General features: G+C 35.4%; 1 protein-coding gene across 7 annotated transcripts in view; it reads left to right on the forward strand.

Annotated features, from left to right (window-relative positions):
- The window catches only part of USP34 (ubiquitin specific peptidase 34), a 289427-nt gene that overhangs the window by 57297 nt on the left and 206888 nt on the right, over positions 1 to 25242 (forward strand). For all 7 annotated transcript variants that reach the window (XR_008995834.1, XM_057497160.1, XM_057497164.1 and 4 more), the window contains exons 3-5: positions 4285 to 4705; positions 10145 to 10195; positions 10343 to 10492. Coding sequence is in view for 6 of the 7 variants with exons in the window: in XM_057497160.1 (XP_057353143.1) it covers positions 4285 to 4705; positions 10145 to 10195; positions 10343 to 10492 (622 nt within the window). In the remaining variant the exon portion in view is untranslated. The remainder of the gene's footprint in view (positions 1 to 4284; positions 4706 to 10144; positions 10196 to 10342; positions 10493 to 25242) is intronic.

Genomic DNA, 25242 nt, shown 5'->3' on the forward strand with positions numbered 1-25242 from the left:
CTCCTAATTGCTCATTCTGACTAAGAGGGAAGTGAATCCAGTTGGATCACAGTGCTTTATAGTAAAACTTTTTGCCTATTCACCACACCCCCAGTTTCTTGTTGGGCATCAGAACATACTATTATTGTGATTCTTATTCAGGATAAATAGCTATTAATATATTAATAGCAAAAGTAATCTACAAAAGGGATTACATGTTTTATGCTTGGCATTTAGAAATTTTATCATTGCATGTTCTTAAATGTAAGCATACTCCACTCGGGTGACAGCTGATAACTGTACTTGGGTGGTTTAGTGTTATCAGACATGTAATATATGTAGGATTAAGAAGAAAATAGGATAAGCTTAGTTAGTGGAAGGATATGTATGATATGCTGTATAAATACAAGTAATAATACAGCATTTAAAAAGTAAACTGGTGAAAAAGCCTATAATAAAAAGTCCATTGTCCCCTATCTCCCCAGCCCCCTCAGTTTCTGTTTTAAACTTTTTTAGATGTTGTTTTTGATACTAATCTCTGTATTGATATAATATTTTATGTTTCTGTTGGTTCATCTATCAATTTTAGGTATAATCTATGTACTTCCTTTTCTGATATACAAAAATTTCACTTTTTTACCCTTCCCCATCCTCTCGATAAAGTTGTATCAGTTCTCAGGGTAATTTTTTTTTTTAATTTTGGTGTCATTAATATACAGTTACATGAGCAACATTGTGGTTACTAGATTCCCCCTATTATCAAGTCCCCACCACATACCCCATTACAGTCACTGTCTATCAGCATAGTAACATGCTGTAGAATCACTACTTGTCTTCTCTGTGCTATACTGCCTTCCCTGTGTACCACACCCCCCTACATTATGTGTGCTAATTGTAATGCCCCTTATTCCCCTTCTCCCTCCCGCCTCCCCACCCCATCCCTGTCCTTTTCCCTTTCCCTTTGGCAACTGTTAGTCAGTTCTTGGGTTCTATGAGTCTGCTGCTGTTTTGTTCCTTCAGTTTTTGCTTTGTTCTTATGCTCCACAGGTGAATAATATCACTTGGTACTTATCTTTCTCCACCTGGCTTATTTCACTGAGCATACCACCCTCTAGCTCCATCCATGTTGTTGCAAATGGTAGGATTTGTTTTCTTTTTATGGCTGAATAACTTAGGGTAATTTCAAAAATAAAAATACTGTTCAGTGATGAGCCTCTGTGGTTCATTTTATATCTTACAAGGTATAAATTGTTTAGGTTTTGTTAATCATTGTTTTTTTCCTAGAGTTTACTATATTTTCTAGGTGTGAATCTCTAATTTCTTCCCAAAGTCTCCAGCTTTTTGTACTAGTTTTTACATTTTTATATACCATTAGGTGATCTATTCCCTTCCTTACTCTTCTGCCCAGTCTCCTTTGACCTTTATTTCCTGCTCTCATCTGTATTGATTTCTCATGAATTACTTAAACAGCTCTTTTCTCTTCAGATCATCCTTGAAATGCCTTTTGCTTTTTTCTTTTATTGGATCACTAGGTTTCTGGATTCCATGTTGATATCTTTATTGGTTTACTTTTTTTGTTGTTGTTAGGATGACATCTTTCTGAGAAAGTGCATGGGAGACAAATATTTTAGACCTACCCTTTCTCTTATTGATAACTTTGTTGGATACTGGAATTCTAGGTGGAAAACTATTTTCTCTGAGAAATCTGACGGTATTCTTCCATTGTATTCTAGCTTCCAATATTGATTTGGAGAAGTGTTAGCTATTTTTATTCCTGAGCTTTTCCTTGTCACTATTTTCTCTTTCCCTAAAAGCTCTCTTACCATCTTTATCCTAACTTGGCCTTACAAATTTCATCATATGTGTTCTGATGGGTTTTTCAGTTCTGAATTTTTTGGTTCTTTCATCATTTCCTCACTTCCATACTTTGATTTTGTCTGCTTGAAATATTTTTAGTCAGATATTGTTACCTCCTTGATTGATGGTATACTTTTCATTTTTCTCCCCATTGTCTTCTTTTGTTTATTCTACTTTCTAGATGATTTCTGCAGTTTTACCATCTGAACCTTGTATTGAATTTTACAAATTGTGGTAATTTTGTTTTTTAAATTGTGAATGGTACATATGCAAAAGTTACATAATGTGTGATTTGAGCACAAATGGCTCTTCTTGATAATAAAATGCATGTTTTAATAATATTCTGTCCTTATTTTCAGTAATTCAGTATCTTTTATGTCTGTGAGGATATAAATTAATGTTTTCTTGCTACATTTTATATACTTCCATTGAATTTCTTTTTACTGTTTGTTTTGATCTGCCTTTGGTGGTGCAGCTTTTTCTCTCAAGTCTTACTATCCTTGATTATACTTTTTGTGGTTGAGGGAGGGGCACTGAAAAATGGATTGGGAATTTTGTGTGAATGGGGCATCTTAGATGCTGGCCGATGCTGTATGATGGTAAAATGGGGAGCAGGCTTTATTACTAAGATCTAAGATTGTTCACAATCTTTGGCCATGAAATACGCTATTCTGGTTGTTGGGCAGGGAAAGACAGGTACTTGGGGAGGTTCACCATTCAGTCAGTCATAATTTCACTTCCCTTTCTTCCATTTTCTTATACCATCCCTGCTTTCTTCAGTTTGTGGTGTTCCTGAGTTTATTTTGTTCACTTAATGTCCAGGAAAAAATAGTTTCCTGGGTCAAGTAGGAATGGTATCTGTCTGTCTGGGCTGGGGATCTGCAGTTTATAACTGTACCTTCCATTTAGTCCTCCTTTTTCTGCCCCATGCTTTCTCTTTACCTGCAGAGGTATCTGATGATTGATAAAGATTTTTAAACCGGAGGTGGCCTTAGAGGTAAAATGCCTTTAATTTTACCCCTGAGAAAACTGGCCTGATGTATCATTTATCTATTTCTATGTAATAGATTATTCTTAAAATAGTGTCTTAAGACAACAATAGACATTTATTATCCTCAGAGTTTCCGTGGACAGGATATGGAGTTGCCTTGTCAGTTATGGTTTGAATTTTTCATAAAGTTTCAGTTAAGGTATTGGCCAGGTTACAGTCATCTGAAGCTCTATTTGGGGTTGGAGGAACTGCTTCCAAGTTGTTTCACTTACAAGGTAGGTAAGTTGGTGCTTGTCATAAGTTACTGGACGCTTCAGTTTTTTCTCATTTGACCTCTCCATGAGCTTCTTAAGTGCTTTACAACGTGGTACCTGGCTCTTCCCAGAGGGAGTGATCCAAAAGAGGCAAGGCAGAAGTGGCAGTGTCTTTTATGACCTAGTCACAGATGTTACAAACTGTCATTTCTGCCTCATTCCATTCATTAGAAGCCAGTCATTAAGTCTGGTCCACATTCAAGGGAAGGGAAATTGGCTTTACCTTTTAAAGGGAAGAGTATTTTAAAGAATTTGTGGCTATACTTCATATCTGGTATACCTGGCAAAATGAAATTATTTCTACATGGTTATACAGGGAGTTGCTGATCTGTTTGGACTACCATATAGTTGTTTTGGTTTGTTTTGATAAGTCGGTATGAATTGTAAGTAATAGTTTCTTAACTTTTATCCATCATTGGATAGAATTGCTAATGTAACCTGGTAACTTGGGTATCATTTATTGTGTCACTAGACCCTGTTGATTATCCACAATATACCAGACATTATGCTAATACTATGTTTAAGAGTACTAAGTTTGTGTATTGTAATTACAGACTCTTTCATTTATACTAATGTGTGTGTGTGTCGTATTCTAAATGCTTTTGATTTGCCAAATAGAGTAAGAATGCCCCACCCAAATAACCTTTAAGCAACTTACTAATCTTAATTTTTTATTAGTTGACAAATTACTCATTTTAATTGTTTACCAGTAGCTTTTGTATTAGTTGGCAATGAAACTCCTTATGTGAAATAACCAGTTCCCTTTACCAATAAGGTATTTTATTATAGCCAGTTCCCGGATACTCACACAACTGAGTACTCAGTATTTAAAGAAGCAAAAGTATTTGCCACAATTCTTGTTTTTAAATGTTCTTTGTGTGGAAGGGCCAATAAATACATAAAATTAAGGATGACAGCTGTCAACCTAATATGGTGACTTTTTACTAACTAAAATTATCAGTTTTTAGTGTGATGCCGTCTCTGTAAGTTATTATGGTGCTACCCCATCAGGAATGAGGAAATAAAAACTGCTTGGAAGAAAAAGCTAGTATTTGCTTATTTTTTTTTGTATTACTTATTAGAAAGATAGAATTTTTTGCCTCTCTAGGAAGCATTAATTATTGAAATTTTTTTCTCTTACAGGCAATGTCTGTGCTGCTTCAAGGAATATAAGCATTTGGAGATTTTTAACCAAGTAGTGTGTGCACTTATTAACTTAGTGATTGCCCAGGTTCAAGTGCTCCGGGACCAGCTTTGCAAACATTGTACTACTATTAACATAGATTCCACGTGGCAAGACGAAAGTAATCACGCGGAAGAACCACTGAGTATAGAAAGAGAGTGTAATGAAGGAAGTACAGAGAGGCAAAAGTCAGTAGAAAAAAAATCAAACTCTGCAAGAATTTGTAATCTGACTGAGGAGGAATCTTCAAAGAGTTCTGATTTGTTTAGTTTATGGACTACAGAAGAGAAGGAAAAACTCTTACTGTGTGTGGCAAAAATTTTTCAAATTCAGTTTCCTTTATATACTGCTTATAAGCATAATACTCACCCTACTATAGAGGTATGTAAAAATAGGTATAAATTTTAAGTAATTCTAAGTTATATTTATGTTGGCAGTTTCTCAATAAATATGAAGACAGAGCTATTGCTGATGGAAAATTTGATGAAAATCACTATTTTCATTATAAAAAGTATCCTAGTTTTCTCCAGACCATTTCTTTAAAACTTATGTCAGCGTAATCCTATTAAGATTTAGAAATTGAACTTATAAAAATTAAGCTGTCAGTGATCTAAACATTTTGCTGGTGTAGATCTATACTCTGCTTACTGTAACTTTCAAAAAGTAATGATTGAAAACATGTAGTATTTCATTCTTAGAAATATAGTTGACAGGATTTGGAATTTTCTTTGTTAAGGAAAAAAGCTTAAATTTAACTACGACTTTTAAATAATACTATTTTCTTTTGTAAGTCAACATGCTTGACTCATTGTATTGGTAATATTTTTATAAGCCTTTCCAAGAGTTATTTTAATAACCCACATTAGGTTTCTTTAGATAATGGCATTTCTTTATATAGTAGGAATTGAGATAGTTATGTGGAAATGTATTAGTGGCTTCAAACAACAGTGAGTTATTCCTCACGATTCTGTGGGTTGGCTGGGCAATTTCTTTGCTGATTTTGTTTGTTTATTTGTGGTCTTACTTAAGAATTTGCATTTACTTTGAGAGTTGTAGGGGTTTGAAGGTATAAGATGTTCTCACTTAAATGTCTGACAGTTGGTGCTGGAGCTTGTCTAGGGCTCCTTGGATTTTCTCCACTTGGCCTCTCATTCTCAATTAGGATAGACTGGCTTCCTTATATTGTAGTTTCGACTTTGATCCAGGAAAGCGAAAGTGGAAGCCATAAGGCCTCTTTAAGGTCCAGCCTCTGAAACAACATAGTATTCTGCTACATTCTTTTGGTTGAAGCAGTTCACAAGGACAGCCTTAGATTCAAAGTGGTATGAAGTAGACTCCATCTGTGGATGGGAGGAGAAAGAAAAGGTTTCATTTTGAGTAACGTTTCCTATGCGTCCTGGAATGGGAAAAGTTATGGTCATTACAAATACACCACATGCTTTTTAAAAAGTCTTCCAGTTTTCTCATTCTATAAGCTTCATACTGACTTCTCTAAACTTCTTAATCTAGAAAAAGAATAGTCCTTTAATGAAAATATTTTCACATTGAATCGAGAATATTTAAAAACACAGCTCACGAGATGGGTATTTGCCCTATTAGAATTCTTAAGAATATTTTAAATCAGACTGCTGTGTCTTCTAGAATTCTGTTATTTTTTCATATAGAAAACTTCTAATGAATGTCTTACATGTCATAATATATTTATTACAAATCCTAAAAAATGGCAGTGTAGAATCCTCTTTTAACAAGGAGATCCTTTCATGTAAAGCTGCAAAATTTAATCTTAAGAACACTATGTGAATAGGGTTTTAAATACCTTAAATCAATAATTGAAATTTAAAATTTAAGAATTTAAAATTGGTTAAGGACCTAGATATGTGAAGTTCACACAAGGTTTCTTAATAAAACTAATTTTCTCTAGTTAAAAATCTCTTAAAATAGAACTATAGCATTACTAAATATATGTAGTTCCTAAAATCAATTTGCTCATCTTTTTTTTAAAAGATTTTCAGAAATGTAGACATATTCACACTGTCCTATACTTTCCTATTTGGAATAAAATACCTCATTATTACTGTTCTAGAGGAACATTGTGTGTGACTATTGGGTTGAAAGCAATGATTTCATGGGGTTTTCAAGATAAAATTCTAATGAAAAACACCTTTAGATACAATAAAATATTCCTATACAAAATTCAAACCTCCTTACAGAGAATTTATATGTGCTGCTTTAATATTCTGTTCATAATGTAGTTGTTCCCCAAGTTTCTAATGTCTTAGTAATAATTTGTTGCAAATACTCTAAAGTTCCAGTTTTTATCCTAGCGGCCATGTAACTGTTAGCAGTCAACTGTTTCAATGGGTCTCAGATCAAAACCTTGGTATCATACATACATATTTGTGTTTCTTAATACACATAAACACAGGTATCTTTAGAAAACCAATACTTTGCAATGCAGTAGAGCTCACTATAGAGTCTTAATCCCACCTTTTTAAAAGGAGATAATCCATCCAGTCTTCCCTTCCTATTGTTGTGCCATCCTTTTCTGATAAAGCCTTTTAATTTTTTTGCAAGGCACAGATTGGCTAAGACTCTTTAGGAGAAGATTCAGTATTCATATGTTAATATTTGATATCAGTGACTCTAGAAACCTAGTCGACATCCTTATTTTTTATAAAAGGGAACTGGTTTACAGAGATTTTAAGTTTTGGTCATGTTTGCACAGCACTGCTGAGAGGGCTCTAGAATTTAAGTCTTACTCTACCATACTTCTTGGCAATCATTTCAAACTAAACACATGTAACTGTTGTATCCATTGCCAGTAGTGAATAAGATGGGAATTTGGAGCCTTCCTTTTCCCCATATCTTCCTCTTTTCATCCTTTCTTCCCCTACTATCAAAGTTCATAATATATTTAAAGCTGAAGTAATTGGAAATAAGCAATAATAATTCAGATTAAAAGTTTTTGGGCCAGTTGAATTATTTTCTTAATTCTGAGTAATTGTATATAATTCTGTGAAATGAGGTATTCCTTAGTGTTATAAGTTTTATTCTGAATGAAAATGATACTTAAATCACTGCACTTCTGTTAAATGTGTACATATGTGTAATATCAGCTAGAGTAATTTTACACATGCGCTATTTTCTAAATTTTTGAATCTAGGCTGGTTTTTCTCTTTACATTCCCCACTATCTTTTTTATTCACCCTTTTTAAAATTAAAGTAGTTAAATATTTTTAATTCGCCTTTTAAAAATATATGGGTTAGTAACTTTTAATATATTCCCCAAGTTGTGCAACTATCATTACTATCTAGTTTGAACACTTGTGACTTCTTTCTAAGCAAAAATTCCATGCATAAGCTACTGGCCTTCAATTCTTTGTGGTTTGATTATGGAGCATTGTTTGCCTAATTAGATACAGAATTACTTCCTAAAGGTTACTCACTTTCTTTTCTTTGTTTCTTTTAAGGTAATAGATAAATTTCTCTGTTTACTTCTAGAAATAGAGTGGCATCATTTTATTTGGTCAGTGTCTGGTTTTGGGAAGAAACAAAAACCTAAAAATTCCCTGATAGGTTTCTTAAGGCCTTGTCAGGGATCATCTAGAATTAGAACTTCTGAAAGAAAAAGTTGATTCAGCTTTTTTACAAGGTTTTCTAGTTTTTTCTACATCTTATTTTATATAAAATACTTAAGAATATTTTAAATCAGACTGTGCTCTGTCTTCTAGAATTCTGTTATCTTCCCGTATAGAAAACTTTTAATCAATATCTTACATGACATAATATATTAAACGTCCTAAAAAATGACAGTGTAGAATCCTCTTTTAACAAAAAGGAGATCCATTCATGTAAAGATGCCAAATTTAATTTTAAGAACATGTGAATAGTGTTGTTCGTAGTGTTGTTACCTATAGACCTATGTTAACTCTTTATATAATACTTAAAAGGACATTATAACAACATCATAGAATACTATCATCATATATCCAGAGTAGAAATATGAAATGGTAAAACAGTTCTTCTGAGTAGCCAAAATAGATGTAACCGGGTCCATGAATTATATTTTGTACATCAGAATAGAATTATGTTAGGAGATATTCTAGCTGTGTCTATGTTAGGCATAGAAATCTTGACTCCAATATAATATTCCAGCATCGGTTCATCTGTTCGATGAATCTATTTAATAATACTATAGGAGTTCTTATATTCTGGACTTTTTCGAAGACAAAGGTTTGTTGAGAATAACTTAAAGCTATAACTGTGGGCCAGGAGGTTTAGTATACTTAGACAGGTGTTTTGACGTCTCTTAGAACATTTTTTTTTTTTAATGTTTTGAGAGTTTTATGTGATGCTCTCAATCAGTTGTTTTCAAACTTTTCTGTCAGCAGTGGAACTTACATGAAACAGGTAATAATAATGAATGAATGGGTTCCTTGGGCAACTGACCTTTTTCAGATGAAAGTATTTAGATTTCTGATTATAAAAGTAACATTTTCAGTGTGACTAAAAAGTACAGAATATACAAAATACTTAAGCCTGGAACCTCTCCTTTTCATCCATCTGCTCCTACAAAAAACAAAAAAAATCCAAAGCATTGTTATAAAATTAGTTAAGGTATTTTCAGACATTTAAAAAATTATGAAAATGAGATCATACTCATAAATTCTAATTTTTAAAAATGTAATACAAGATATCTTTCTATGCCTGTACATATAAACCCACCTTATTTTTATAAACAGCTTTTCAAAGGTATGACTTAACATACCATGAAAATCACTTGTGTATAATTTATTCTTAGCAAATTTTTAGAGTTGTGCAACAATTAACCACATTCCAATTTCAGAATAGTTCCATCATCCCCCAAAAATCCCTCTTGCTATGTATTTCACCTTACAATTTTTGAAGGCTGCATAAGACCCTGGACTGTTATGCCAGCATTTTTTAAGCTGTCTTACTGATGGATATGTAAGTTGTTCCTAATTTTGAGATGTTACAAATAATTTGAATGTATTATACGTATACATTATTATGCATATTTTTCACAGCATTTCTTTTGTTAGTTGTTCAGGATAATAACCAGAAGATTAATTGGGTCAAAGGGAATGTGCATTTTAAATGTTGATAGATACTGACAAATGGCCCTCCAGCAAGGTCATACAAACTTATGCTCTCACCAGTGTATAGAATGGGACCTTCAGGTAGTTTAAATCTTACGTATGGAAAGCACATTATGGAACTTCTGAGTATTCCTCTAGGGAATTCCAGAGCACAGTTTCAAAACCACTTAACTAAGTTACAATTTTATTTTTAAGGTATCATTGATGCACAATCTTAATGCTCAGGTTTCACATGAGCAACACTGTGGTTACTACATTCCCCCCTATCATCAAGTCCTCACCACATACCCCATTACAGTCACTGTCCATCAGCATAGTAAGATGCTGTAGTCACTACTTGTCTGTGCTATACTTCCTTCCCCATGCCCCCTCCCGCATATTATGTGCGCCAATCATAATACCCCTTAATCCCTTATCCCTCTCTAATTATAATGTGTTTTTTAAAGAATTACACTAGTTCTTTAATGAAAGGTTTTTGAGAAGGCAAAATAATATGTAGTATAGAAAGACTTTTTTTGGAAAGAGTTAAAATATACTTTAGAACTGAATCATATTTGCTATGGCTAGGAATACCACTGTTGATGAGAAGCAAATGTAAAATCTGAGTTTTCATAAAATCAGTCTTCAGAAAGTTGTATTTTTAAAAGATTGTCATTTAGTAGTGTGGCCTAATTGTATTTTACTTTTTTTTAAAAATCAGGACATATCAACCCAAGAAAGCAACATATTAGGGGCGTTCTGTGATATGAATGTAAGTGTTTATCATTCTCAGATGTTTGAAGTTTTTTTTTTTGTTCATATGTATTTTGAGTTTATTTTTATGTCTGATTTGTATCTAGGATTGATTAATAAATTATTTCTGATAATACTAAAAATAACATTTTCTTTTTTTCTTCAGGATGTAGAAGTACCATTGCATTTGCTTCGTTATGTATGTTTGTTTTGTGGGAAAAATGGCCTTTCTCTCATGAAGGATTGTTTTGAATTTGGAACTCCTGAAACTTTGCCATTTCTTATAGCACATGCATTTATTACAGTTGTATCTAATGTAAGTATTGTTTGGAATTGGTTTTAATATTGGAAATAATGTTTATTATTTTAATAAATAATTTTATGCCCAGAAAAGGCAGATTTTGAGTGATTTGCATGTACATTACTATTTTTATATGGATTATATTTTGAAAAAATCGAGTATGGAAACCTGTAAAAAAAAGTTTATTATAACAAAATTGGCATTTGTATAAGTTAAATAAATGTAGCCATTTACTGCTTTTTTATAAAATACAAGCTAGATATCTAAGCAAAAAATTCTCATGTTGATGTTACTTTCCTTATCTGGGATTTTGTACTGGGAAATTTTTGGATTCTTAGTTTTTTGTTAATTAAATGATGGCTAGCCTAGGGTCATACTATAGTGTGCCTGACTTCCCTCTATGTTACAAGTAAAGACCTAACATTTCTTTTTGCTTCTGTAAAGGAGATAATTCTTATGTATGTTGTGAATGTCATTACTGTGAAGTACAATACATAATGGAAGCAGAGAAAAATACATTTTACTGCCTGTATATTAAAATGTAGCCTTTACTAACCTATTCTGGTCATCATTTTTTAAAACTGGTATAGTAAAACTTAAATCTAACTTTACGGAAACTTGAATTCTTGTGTTAACTGAATTACCTTAATAAATAATAACTAACATGAAATATGTAAAGTACATACATAAAACAAAAGCAGAAGGCGAATAAAGACTCAGATAATTTTATTGCATTGTTTCAAATGATACCCTCTTTGCAGTGAAGTAGTATACTGGAAAGGCCCTTGGCTTTATTCAGATTTATTGAGTATCTGAACCTCTCCTATGTGAAATAAATGTTTTGTATTAAGGTCATTGTTACTCCCCAAATTCTTTGGTTTCTGACAGGTTCAAAGTACTAGATGCAGTGGCAGTACAGCATGCAGGGTAAGAATGCAGGCTTTGGATTCACAAGTTGAATTAAAATCCTGAATCTGAGCCTTAGTTTTTTGTTTTTTGTTTTGTTATTTTATGCAGTACTTTTCATCCCCATAAGTTATGTATTTTATAACTGGAAAGTTGTACCTCTTATGACCTTCACCTATTTTGCCCATTCCCCTGCCCACTCCCCTCTGTCAACCACCAGCCTGTTCTCTGTGTCTGTGAGTCTATTTGTTTTATGTGTGTGTGTGTTTCGTATTCCACATGTTAATCAAAATCACACACTAGTTGTCTTTATCTGACTTATTTCACTTACCGTAATACTCTGTAGTTCCATCCATGTCGCAAATGGCACGAGCTCATTCTTTTTTATGGCTGAGAATATTCTATTATGTGTATGTACCACATCTTCTTTATCTGTTCATCTATGGATGGACACTTGGGTTGCATCCATATTTGGGCTATTATATATAGTAATGCTTCAGTAAACATAGGAGTGCATATATCTTTTCAGATTAGTGACTTAATTTTCTTTAGAAGGAATTGTTGTGTCATATGGTATTTCTTTTAGTTTTATGAGAAACCTCAATACTTCTTCCCGTAGTGGTTGCACCAGTTTACATTCTCACAGCAGTGTACATGTGTTTTCATTTCTTCACATCCTTGTCAACACTTGTTATTTCTTGTTGATATTAGCCATTCTGACTGGTGTGAGGTGATTTTTCACTGTTGTTTTGATTTTCATTTCCTTGATTTGTGATGTGGAGGATCTTATCGTGTCTACTGGCCTTCTCTTTTCTTTGGAAAAATATCTCTTCAGATCTTCTGCCCATGTTTTAGTTGGGTTCTTTGTGTATTGGTGTTGAATGTATGACTTCTTTATATATTCTGGATATTAGTTCTTATTTGAATATATTGAATTTATCACTTTCAAATATTTTCTCCCATTCAGTAGACTGCCTTTTGTTATGTTGACAGTTTCTTTTGCTGTGCTACAGAAGGTTTTTAGTTTGATGTATTGCCACTTGTTTGTTTTTGCTTTGTTACTCTTGCTTGGGGAGACATGCCTAGAAAAAAATTTTCTAATGCTGATATTACAGAATGCACTGCCTATGTTTTTCTTCCAGGTGTTTTATGTTTTCAGGTGTTATATTTAGGTCTGTTAAGGCGTTTTGAGTTTGCTTTTGTGTACCGTGTAAGACAGTGGTCCAGTTTCATTCGTTTGCATATAGCTGTCCAGTTTTCCCAACGCCATTTATTGAAGAGATTATCTTTTCCTGATTGTATGTTCTTGTGTCCTTTGTCATATATTAATTGACTATTAAGCTTGGGTTTATTTCTGGGCCGTCTACTGTGTTCCATTGATCTATGTGTATTTTTGTGTCAGTACCTGCTTGTTTTGATTGCTGTATCTTTGTAGTGTAGTTTGAAATCAGAGAGTGTGATACCCCTAACTTTGTTCTTCTTTTCTTAAGGTTGCTTTGACTATTCTAGATCTTTTGTAGTTTTATGTAAATTTTAGGTCATTTACTCTAGTTCTGTGAAAAATGCCTTTGATATTTTGATAGGGATTGTATTAAGTCTATAGATTGCTTTGGTAGTAGTATAGACATTTTAACAGTATGAATTCTTCTTATCTATGAGCATGGAATAGCTTTCTCTGTGTTGTCTTCAGTTTCTTGGCTTAAAATTTTCAGTGTACAAGTCTTGGTTAAATGCATTTCTAGGTATTTTATTCTTTTGATGCAGTTGTAAGTGTGATTGTTTCCTTGATTTCTCTTTCATTATAATTTTGATTGTTTTTATAAACCTGTATCACAATGAGAATGTTAAGGGCTCAGTAAATGGTAGCTTTTCTATGAAAATTTTTTCCTTTCAATGTTGACATTTTTTTCACTTGTCATTTTTTTCCCCCACTAAAGTTACTTCCAGGCTTACAAATTTAAAGATTCTATAACCTGAGGTCTTACCTGCTTCCATAAAGCTTTTTCAAAGTAAACTCTTACAACTCTCCTGCATTAAATTCTTTCTTTCCCAGTGCCTGTATTTTCAGATCACACGCCATGCTGATGTCTGTCTTTATGCATCTATTAGTCTTTTACGATCAGAATATGATTTTTTTTAATGCTTGCCTCACAGTCTGTATTAATGTAGTGGCAGCAAACTTCTGTTTGCTCTTCATAGCCAGATTTAGTCCATTCCCCATTGTTTCCAACTTCCCAATTCAGCAGTCATCACTCATTCATTCCTGAAGCATTCTGGGCAGGGTTCTTTTACAGTGCTTAACTCACTATATCATAATTATTTGTTGACCATTTCTTCAGTGTTTCTTGTCTTAGTAACAATAGCTAACAATTCCTAAGTGTTCAGTATGTACTTAGGAGGCACTTTATCTTTCCTCTTTTATAACTTCACTTGTCATTTATACTTAAATTTTTAATTAATTTTTGTATATCCTAAAGTAAAAGGTACTACTGTACCTATTTTTGTTTCCATCACCTCTAATGTGCTCTGTATATAAGTGAATCTTGTAACATTTTTTAACAGTTTGTAGTATGACATTCATGCAGAAACATGCACAAAATAATATATAGCTCAGTGATTTATCAGTGAGCACCCCATTTAACCACTACCCATACAAAAAAAGAAAATGTCAACTCCTCAGAATCTTCCCTTATGATCCCTTCAAGTCACTATCTCATCTCTTTGCCCTTAAAAGGTAGACACAATTCATATTTTTATGATGAACTTTATAAGCTTACATTTCTAACTACAGTGATTTAGTTTTGTATACCATGTAAGTGGAATCACATGCTGTGCATTCTTTCATGTCTAACTGCTTTCGTTTAACATTGAGATTTATCTTGCATGTAGTTCTAGTCTGCTAATATTCATTGTTGCATGATACTCTTTTTTAAAAATATGCCAGCACTGATCCATGTTGGTGGTGATGGGCATTTAGGCTATTGAAATTAATGTGGTGTAAGCATTAAAAAAAATTTTTTTAATTAAGGTATTAGTGATATACACTCTTACGAAAGTTTCACGTGAAAAAGCAATGTGGTTACTATATTTATGCATATTATCAAGTTCCCACCCATACCCCATTGCAGTCACTGTCCATCAGTGTACTAAGATGCCACAGATTTACTACTTTCCTTCTCTGTGCTACAGTTTGCCCTGTGACCCCTCACACCATGTGTTCTAAACATAATACTCCTCAATCTCCATCTCCTTCCCTGCCAACCCGTCGTCCGACACCCCTCCGCTTTGGTAACCACTAGTCCCTTCTTGGAGTCTATGAGTCTACTGCTGTTTTGTTCCTTCAGTTTTGCTTTGTTATACTCCACAAATGAGGGAAATCATTTGGCACTTGTCTTTCTCCACCTGGCTTATTTCACTGAGCATAATGTCCTCCAGCTCCATCCATGTTGTTGCAAATGGTAGGATTTGTTTCTTTCTTATGGCCAAATAGTATTCCATTGTGTATATGTACCACCTCTTCTTTATCCATTCATCTACTGATGGACACTTAGGTTGCTTCCATATCTTGGCTATTGTAAGTAGTGCTGCGATAAACATAGGGGTGCCTATGTCTTTTTGAATCTGAGACCTTGTTTTCCTTGGGTAGATTCCCGGGAGTGGAATTCCTGGGTCAAATAGTATTTCTATTTTTAGGTTTTTGACCAACCTCCATATTGCTTTCCACAATGGTTGGAACAATTTACATTCCCACCCGCAGTGTAAGAGGGCTCCCCTTTCTCTTCATTCTCACCCGTATTTGTTTTTTGTCTTCTGAATAATGGGCATCCTAACTGGTGTGAGGTGAGGTGGTATCTCATTATGGTTTTGATTTGCATTTTCCTGATGATTAGCGATGTGGAGCATCTTTTCATGTGCCTGTTGACCATCTACATTTCTTTGGAGAAGTGTCTCTTCAGATGCTCTGCCCATTTTTTAATTGGGTTATTTTTTAATTGGGTTATTTGCTTTTTGGGTGTTGAGTCGTGTGAGTTCCTTATGTATTTTGGATGTTAACTCCTTGTTGGATATGTCAGTTACAAATACATTCTCCCATACTGTAGGATGCCTTTTTGTTCTGTTGATGGTGTCCATTGCCATACAGAAGGTTTTTAGTTTGATGTAGTCCCATATGTTCATTTTTACTTTTGTTTCTCTTGCTCAGGGAGATGCGTTCAAGAAGAAGTTTTCCACATTTAAAATTCAGGAGATTTTTACCTATGTTGTCTTCTAATAGTTTTATGATTTCATGACTTACATTCAGGTCTTTGATCCGTTTACAGTTTACTTTTGTGTATGCGGTTAAACAGTAATCCAGTTTCATTCTCTTGCATGTAGCTGTCCAGTTTTGCCAACACCAGTTGTTGAAGAGACTGTCATTTCCCCATTGTATGTCCATGGCTCCTTTATCATATATTAATTGACCATATATGGTTGGGTTTATATCAGGGCTCTCTAGTCTGTTCCATTGGTCTATGGGTCTGTTCTTCTGCTAGTACCAAATTGTCTTGATTACTGTGGCTTTGTAGTAGAACTTGAAGTTGGGGAGCATAATACCCCCAGCATTATTCTGTCTGAGGATTGCTTTGGCTATTTGGGGTCTTTTATGGTTCTATTTGAATTTTAGAACAATTTTTTGCTCAAGTTCATTGAAGAATGGTGTTGGTATTTTGATAGGGATTGCATTGAATCTGTAGACTGCTTTAGGCAGGATGGCCATTTTGACAATACTGCTTCTTCCTATCCATGAGCATGGGATGTGTTTCCATTTTTTGGTACCTAATTTATCTTATGAGTGTCTTGTAGTTTTCAGAGTATATGTCTTTGGTTAGGTTTATTCCAGGTATTTAATTCTTTTTGATGCAATTGTGAGTGGAATTGTTTTCCTGATTTCTGTTTCTGCTAGTTCATCATTAGTGTATAGGAATGCAACAAATTTCTGTGTATTAATTTTGTATCCCACAACTTTGCTGAATTCAGATATTAGATGTAGTATTTTTGGAGTGGAGTCTGTAGGGTTTTTTACGTACAATATCATGTCTTCTGCAAACAGGGATAGTTTGACTTCTTCCTTACTGATCTGGATGCCTTTTATTTCTTTGTGTTGTCTGATTGCCAGGGCTAGGACCTCCAGTACTATGTTGAATATAGAAGTGTGGAGAGTGGGCATCCTAATCCTGCTCCCGATCTTAAAAGAAAAGCTTTTAGCTTTTCACTGTTAAGGATGATGTTGGCTGTGGGTTTGTCATATATGACCTTTATTATGTTGAGGTATTTGCGCTCTATACCCATTTTGTTGAGAGTTTTTAGCATAAATGGATGTTGAATTTTGTCAAATGCTTTTTCAGCATCTATGGAGATGATCATGTGGTTTTGTCCTTTTTGTTGATGTGGTAGATGACGTTGATGGATTTTCTAATGTTGTACCGTCCTTGCATTCCTGGAATAAATCCTACTTGATCATGATGGATGGTCTTGATACATTTTTGAATTTCGTTTGCTGATACTTGGTTGAGTATTTTTGCATCTATGTTCATCAGGGATATTGGTCTGTAATTTTATTTTTTTGTGGTGTCTTTGCCTGGTTTCAGTATTAGAGTGATGCTGACCTCAAAGAATGAGTTTGAAATATTCCCTCCTCTTGTGGCTGCTTTTTGGAAAACTTTGAGGATGATGGGTATTTGGTCTGCACTAAATGTTTATTAAAATTCAGCGGTGAAGCTATCTGGTACAGGAGTTTTGTTTTTAGGTAGTTTTTTGATTACCAGTTCAATTTCATTGCTGGTAATTGGTCTTTTCAGATATTCTGTTTCTGGGTCAGCCTTGGAAGGTTGTATTTTTCTAGAAAGTTGTCTATTTCTTCTAAGTTATCCAGTTTGTTAGCATATAATTTTTCATAGTATTCTTTAATAATTCTTTGTATTTCTGTGGTGTCTGTAGTGATTTTTCCTTTCTCATTTCTCATTCTGTTTATGTGTGTAGCCTCTTTTTCTTGATAAGTCTGGTTAGGGGTTTATCTATTTTGTTTATTTTCTCGAAGAACCAGCTCTTGTTTTCATTGATTCTTTCTATTGTTTTATTCTTCTCGATTTTATTTATTTATGGTCTTATCTTTACTTTGTTCCTCCTTCTACTGACTTTGGTCCTCATTTGTTCTTCATTTCCTAGTTTTGTTACGTATGAGTTTAGACTTCATATGAGAATGTTCTTCTTTACTGAGGTATGCCTGTATTGCAGTATACTTTCTTCTTAGCACCGCCTTTGCTGTGTCCCACAGATTCTACAGTGTTAAATTATTTTTGTCATTTGTTTCCATATATTGCTTAATCTCTGTTTTTATTTGGTCATTGATCGATTGGTTATTTAGGAACATGTTGTGAAGCCTCCATGTATTTGTGTGATTTTTCATTCTCTTTGCCTAATTTATTTCTAGTTTCAGTATGTTTGTGGTCTGAGTAGCTGATTGGTACAATTTCAACCTTTTTGAATTTACTGAAGCTCTTCTTGTGGTCTAGTATGTGGTCTAGTCTTTTTTTTTTCTTTTGTTATGATTAATCTACAGTTACATGAGCAACATTATGGTCAGTACACTCCCCCCATCATTAAGGCCCCACCGCATACCCCATTACAGTCACTGTCCATCAGCATAGGAAGATGCTGTAGAATCACTACTGTCTTCTCTGTGTTGTACAGCGTTCTCTGTGCCACCCTCTCCATTATGTCTGCTAAACACAATGCCCCTTTTTGCCCCTTGTCCCACCATTCCCACCCATTCTCCCCGGTTCCTTTCCCTTTGGTAACTGTTAGTCCATTCTTGAGCTCTGTGAGTCTGCTGCTGTTTTGTTCCTTCATTTTTTTTCTTTGTTCTTATACTCCACATATGAGTGAAATCATTTGACACTTGTCTTTTTCTGCCTCGCTTATTTTACTGAGCATAATACCTTCTAGCTCTATCCATGTTGTTGCAAATGGAAGGATTTGTTTTCTTCTTATGGCTGAAAAATATTCCATTGTGTATATGTACCACATCTTTATCCATTCATCTACTGATGGACAGTTAGGTTACTTCTATTTCTTGGCTATTGTAAATAGTGCTGCGATAAACATAGGGGTGCATATGTCTTCTTCAAAGTGGGCTCCTGCATTCTTAGGGTAAATGCCTGGGTCAAATGCTACTTCTATTTTGAGTTTTTTGAGGAACCTCCATACTGCTTTCCACAATGGTTGAACTAATTTACATTCCCACCAGTAGTGTAGGAGGGTTCCCCTTTCTCCACAACATCACTAACATTTGTTGTTGTTTGTCTTTTAGATGGTGGCCATCCTTACTGGTGTGAGGTGATATCTCATTGTGGTTTTAATTTGCATTTCTCTAATGATTAACGATGTGGAGCATCTTGTCATGTCCCTGTTGGCCATCTGAATTTCTTCTTTGTAGAAGTGTCCATTCAGATCCTCTGCCCATTTTTCAATTGGATTATTTTCTTTTTGTTTGTTGAGGTGCGTGAGCTCTTTGTATATTTTGGATGTTAAGCCTTTATCGGATCTTGTCATTTATGAATATATTCTCCCATACTGTAGGACATCTTCTCGTTCTTTTGGTGGTGTCCTTTGCTGTAAAGAAGCTTTTCTGCTTGATGTAGTCCCACTTCATTTTTGCTTTTGTTTCCCTTGTCTAGGGAGAAATGTTCATGAAGAAGTTGCTTGTGTTTATTGTCCATGAGATTTTTGCCTATGTTTTTTTCTAAGAGTTTTATAGTTTCATGACTTACATTCAGGTCTTTGATCCATTTTGAATTTACTTTTGTGTATAGTTTTAGACAATGATCCATTTTCATTCTCTTACATGTAGCTGTCCAGTTTTGCGAACACCAGCTGTTGATGTGGCTGTCATTTCCCCATTGTATATCTATGGCTGTTCATCATATATTAATTGAGTGTATATGTTTGGGTTAATATCTGCACTCTCTATTTTCTTCTACTGGTATGTGGGTCTGTTTTTGTGCCAGTACTAAATTGTTTTGATTACTGTGGCTTGAAGTTGGGAAGCAAGATCCCCCTGCTTTATTCTTCCTTCTCAGGATTGCTTTGGCTCTTCAGGGTCCTTTGTGGTTCCATATGAATTTTAGGACTGTTTTGTTCCAGTTCGTTGAAGAATGCTGTTGGTGTTTTTATAGGGATTGCATTGAATCTGTACATTGCTTTAGGCAGGATGGCCATTTTGAAAATATTAATTCTTCCTAGCCAAGAGCATGGGATGAGTTTCCATTTGTTAGTGTCCTCTTTAATTTCTCTTAAGAGTGTCCTGTAGTTTTCAGGGTATAGGTCTTTCACTTCCTTAGTTAGGTTTATTCCTAGGTATTTTATTGTTTTTGATGCATTGTGAATGGAATTTTTTCCTGATTTCCCTTTCTGCTAGCTGATCGTTACTGTATAGGAAAGCATAGATTTCTGTGTACTAATTTTGTATCCTGCAACTTTGATGAATTCCAATATTAGATCTAGCAGTTTTGGAGTGGAGTCTTTAGTGTTTTTTATGTACAAATACCATGTCATCTGCAAGCAGGGATAGCTTGACTTCTTCTTTACCAATCTGGATACCTTCTGTTTCTTTGTGTTGTCTGGTTGCCATGGCTAGGACCTCTAGTACTATGTCGAATAACAGTGGGGAGAGTGGGCATCCCTGTCTTGTTGCCAATCTTAGGTGAAAAGCTTACAGTTTCTTGCTGTTAAGGATGATGTTGGCTGTGGGTTTGTCATATATGGTCTTTATTATGTTGAGATACTTGCCCTCTATACCTATTTTATTGAGAGTTTTTGCCATGAATTAATGTTGAATTTTGTCAAATGCTTTTTCAGCATCTATGGAGATGATCATATGGTTTTTGTCCTTTTTGTTTATGATGATGATGGATTTTCGAATGTTGTACTATCCTTGCATCCTGGAGATAAATCCCACTTGATTGTGGTCTATGATCCTCTTGATGTATTTTTGAATTTGGTTTGCTAATATTTTGTTGAGTAGCTTTGCATCTATGTTCATCAGGGATATTGGTCTGTAATTTTCTTTTTTGGTGGTGTCTTTGCCTGGTTTTGGTAGTAGAGTGATGCTGGCCTCATAGAATGAGTTTGGAAGCATTCTCTCCTCTTCTGTTTTTTGGAAAACTTTAAGTAGAATGGGTACTATGTCTTCTGTCTCTGCCTGATAAAATTTAGCAATGACTCCATCTGCCCTGTGGGTTTTGTTCTTGGGTAGGTTTTTGATTACCGATTCAATTTCAATGGTGGTAATTCATCTGTTTAGATTTTCTGTTCCTTCCTTGGTCAATCTTGGAGGTTGTATTTTTCTAGGAAGTTGTCCATTTCTTCTCGCTTATGCAGCTTATTAGCTTATAGATTTTCGTCGTATTTTCCCATAATTCTTTGTATTTCTGTGGTATCCATCGTGATTTTTCCTTTCTCATTTCTGATTGTTTATTTGTGTAGATTCTCTTTTTCTCTTATGTCTGGTTAGCAGTTTATCTATTTTGTTTATTTTCTCTTAAGAACCAGCTCTTGGTGTCATTGATTTTTTTTCTATTGTATTCTTCTCAATTTTATTTATTTCCTCTCTGATTTTTTTTATGTCCCTCCTTCTGCTGATTTTAGGCTTCATTTCTTCTTGTTTTTCCAGTTTCAATAATTGTGACTTTAGACTATATCGGATTGTTCTTCCTTCTTCAAAAATGCCTGGATTGCTATATACTTTCCTCTTAGAACTGCCTTCGCTGCGTCCCACAGAATTTGGGGTGTTGTGCTGTTGTTGTCATTTGTCGCCATATATTGCTTGATCTCTGTTTTAATTTGGTCATTGATCCATTGATTATTTAGGAGCCTGTTAAGCCTCCATGTGTTTGTGAGCCTTTTTGTTTTCTTGGTGAAATTTATTTCTGGTTTTATACCTTTGTTACCTGAGAAGCTGACTGGTAGAATTTCAATCTTTCTGAATTTACTGAGGGTCTTTTTGTGGCCTCATATGTTCTCTATACTGGAAAATGTTCCATGTGCATTTGAGGAGAATGTGTATCCTGCTACTTTTGGGTGTAGAATTCTATAGATATCTGTTAGGTCCATCTGTTGTAGTGTGTTTTTCAGTTCCTCTGTGTCCTTATTTTCTGTCTGGTTGATCTTTCCTTTGGAGTGAGTAGTGTGTTGAAGTCTCCTAAAATGAATGCATTGCATTCTATTTCCTCTTAATTGTGTTAGTATTTTTTTCACATTTGTTGGTGCTGCTGTGTTGGATGAATATATATTTATAATGGTTATATCCTCTTGTTGGATTGAGCTCTTTATCATTATGTAATGTCCTTCTTTATCTTTTGTTACTTTCTTTGTTTTGAAGTCTATTTTGTCTGATAAAAAGGTAATGCAACACCTGCCTTTTTCTCACTATTGTTTGCATGAAATGTCTTTTTTCCATCCCTTCACTTTTATTCTGTGTGTATCTTTGGGTTTGAGGTGAGTCTCTTGTAAGCCCCATATAAATGGTGTTTCTTTTTTATCCATTCTGTTACTCTTTGTCTTTTGATTGATGCATTCAGTCCATTTACTTTTAGGGTGATTATCAATAGATATGTACTTATTGCCATTGCAGGCTTTGGATTTGTGGTTAACAAAGGTTCAAGAGTAGGTTCTTTACTATCTAACTGTCTAACTTAACTCTCTTATTAAGCTATTACAAACACAGTCTGATAATTCTTTATTTCTCTCCCTCCTTATTCTTCCTCCTCCATTCTTTGTATGTTAGGTGCTTTATTCTGTACTCTTTTGTGTATCCTTTTTCTGCTTTTGTGGATAGTTGATTTTATTTTTTGCCTTTGGTTAGTGTTTGGTTGGTTGGCTTTCTTTGTTGTAATTTTATTTTCTCTAGTGATGTGTATTTAGCATTAAGAGTGCTTTCATCTAGAGCAGTCTCTTTAAAATACCCTGTGGAGTTGGTTTTTGGAAGGCAAATTCCCTCAAGTTTTGGTTGTCTGTTAATTGTTTAATCCCTCCTTCCGATGTAAATGATAATCGTGCTGGATACAGTATTCTTGGTTCAAGGCCCTTCTGTTTATTGCAACCAATATATCATGCCATTCTCTTCTGGCCTGTAAGGTTTTTGTTGAGAAGTCTGATGATAGCCTGATGTGTTTTCCTTTGTAGGTGATCTTTTTTCTCTCTCTTGCTGCCTTTTATACTCTGTCCTTGTCTTTGATCTTTGCATTTTAATTATTATATGTCCTGGTGGTGTCCTCTTTGGGTCTCTTGTGTTGGGAGATCCGTGGCCTTACATAGTCTCAGAGAGTATTTCCTCCCCCAGGTTGGGGAAGTTTTCAGCAATTATTTCTGTCCCTTTTTCTCTCTTTTGTTCTGGTACCTGTACAATGTGAATATTGTTCCATTTGGACTTGTCACAGTTCTCTTAATATTCTTTCATTTCTAGCGATCCTTTTATCTCTCTCTGCCTCATCTTCTCTGTATTCCTGTTCTCTGATTTCTATTCCATTAACAGTCTCTTGCACCTTGTCCAGTCTTCTGTTAAGACCTTCTATTGATTGTTTCATGTCTGTTATCTACCTCTGGATTTCATCCCTTAAGCGCTTCCATATTTGCAGGTCCATCGGCATGGTTATGACTTTTATTTTATATTCTTTTTCAAGAACATTGGTTATATCTATCTCACCAGGCCCTGTCTCTGGGGTTGTCTGAGTTATTTTTGACTGGACTTGATTCTTCTGCCTTTTCATGGCGATAGAAGTGGTCATAGGCTGGTGGCGTGTGTGTCAGGTGGGAGAACAAAGTCCATTCATGCTTTTTGGTCACCTTGCCCTTCTCGGCTGTCTTTACTGTCTACCCGTACACTGACAGGCAGTCTGTGGGATAATCTCCCAATATGCCGTTCGTGGGATGGCCCCTGGGCTAGCCTAGGGCTCTGCGAGAGTTCGCAGCCACCACCTGAGAACCTGAGAGCACGGCGCTCCTGAGAGCACGGCGCCCCTTCATGCTTTCCTGACCTTGGTCTGGCTTCCACTCCCTGTGCCAGTTACCCGCACACCAGGAGCAGAGTCTGGGATAATCTGCTGAGCTGCCGTGGGCGGTGCGGCCCTCGGAATAGCCTAACGCACTCCAGGGGTTGGCAGACATACTGGTTGTGTTCTCCTGTGAGAACGGTGCCCCTTCATGCCTTCCAGACCTTGCTCTGGTTTCCTCTGTCTGTCCCGGTTAGCTGCGCGCTGGGAGGAGTGTCTGTGTGGTTGATGTGGGCGGGGTTGTTCTCCGGCTGCTCTGCAGCTGTGGCAGGTCAGCTGACTTGATTGCAGCACCGGCAGGGGAAATGCATGGCAGGTTGCTTATTTCTGAGAGGGGCTTTGGGGCTGCTTTAACCTCCAGGGATTGGGGAGCCTGAAATTCTTCAAGATTCCCAGCCTGCTGGACTGAGTGTGCTGGGACGATTTTGTCCAGTCGTTGAGCCCTTGTCCCTTTAAGACTTTTAAAAAGCACCTGCTTTTCTTTTGTCCCAGGTGAGTTGGCTGTGGGGACCTACTCACAGTCTCCATCTTGGATTTTACTTTTCCGTTTCTCCAATATCCAGTACACCATGCAATGTGTGTCTGTGCTCCCGGGGCAGATTACTAGGGCTGGTTATTTAGCAGTCCTGTGCTTCCACTCCCTCCCCACTCTGATTCTTTTCCTCCTGCCAGTGAGGTGAGGTGGGGGGAGTGCTCGGGTCCGCTTGGTCTTGGCTTTGTATCTTACCTTTTCGTGAGATGCTGAGTTCTCGCAGATGTACATGTAGCTTGGCTGTTGTACTGTATCTTCTGGTCTCTCTTTTAGGAATAGTTGTATTTGTTGTATTCTCAAAAATATATATGGTTTTGGGAGGAGATTTCCACCACCCTACTCACGCTGCCATCTTTAGCCCCCTTTCAGTCATGATCTATTCATGAAAATGTTCCATGTGCACTTGAGAAGAATGTGTTTATGATGCTTTTGGGTGTAGAGTTCTGTAGATATCTGTTAGTCCATCTGTTCTAATGTGTTGTTCAGTGCCTCTGTGTCCTTACTTATTTTGTGTCTGGTGGCTCTGTCCTTCAGAGTGAGTGGAGTGTTGAAGTCTCCTAGAATGAATCCATTGCATTCTATTAGTATTCTGTTTAATTTTAATTTTATTTATTTATTTTAATTCTGTTAGTATTTGTTTCACATATGTAGGTGCTCCTGTGTTGGTTGCATAGATATTTATAATGGTTACATCCTCTTGTTGGATTGACCCCTTTATCATTATGTAATGTCCTTTGTCTCTTGTTACTTTCTTTGCTTTGAAGTCTATTTTGTCTGATACAAGTACTGCAACACCTGCTTTTTTCTTCCTATTAGTTGCATGAAATATCTTTTTCCATCCTTTTACTTTTAGTCTGTGTGTGTCTTTGGGTTTAAAGTGAGTGTCCTCTAAGCAGCATGTAGATTGATCTTGTTTTTTTATCCATTCACTGAGTCAGTGTAAGCATTTTTAAAAAATGTCTTTTGGTGCACATGTGAATGAATTTATTTGGACATATATCTAGAATTGGAATTTCTTGATCATAAGTTATGCATATATTCAATCTTACACAGAAATATTAAAGCTTTCCTTTGTGAGTGTATTAATTTGTACTCCTATGAGAAATATGAGAGTTCCCATTGGTCCACATCCTTGCAAACACCTGGTATTTTGACTCTTTGAGACTTCTGATGGATGTGTAGTAGTATCTCACTGTGTTTTTATTTTATATTTCTTGTGCCTACAGGATATATTACTGAGG

This window comes from Manis pentadactyla, chromosome 2 (assembly GCF_030020395.1).
Source record: "Manis pentadactyla isolate mManPen7 chromosome 2, mManPen7.hap1, whole genome shotgun sequence".
Taxonomy (NCBI): Eukaryota; Metazoa; Chordata; class Mammalia; order Pholidota; family Manidae; genus Manis; species Manis pentadactyla.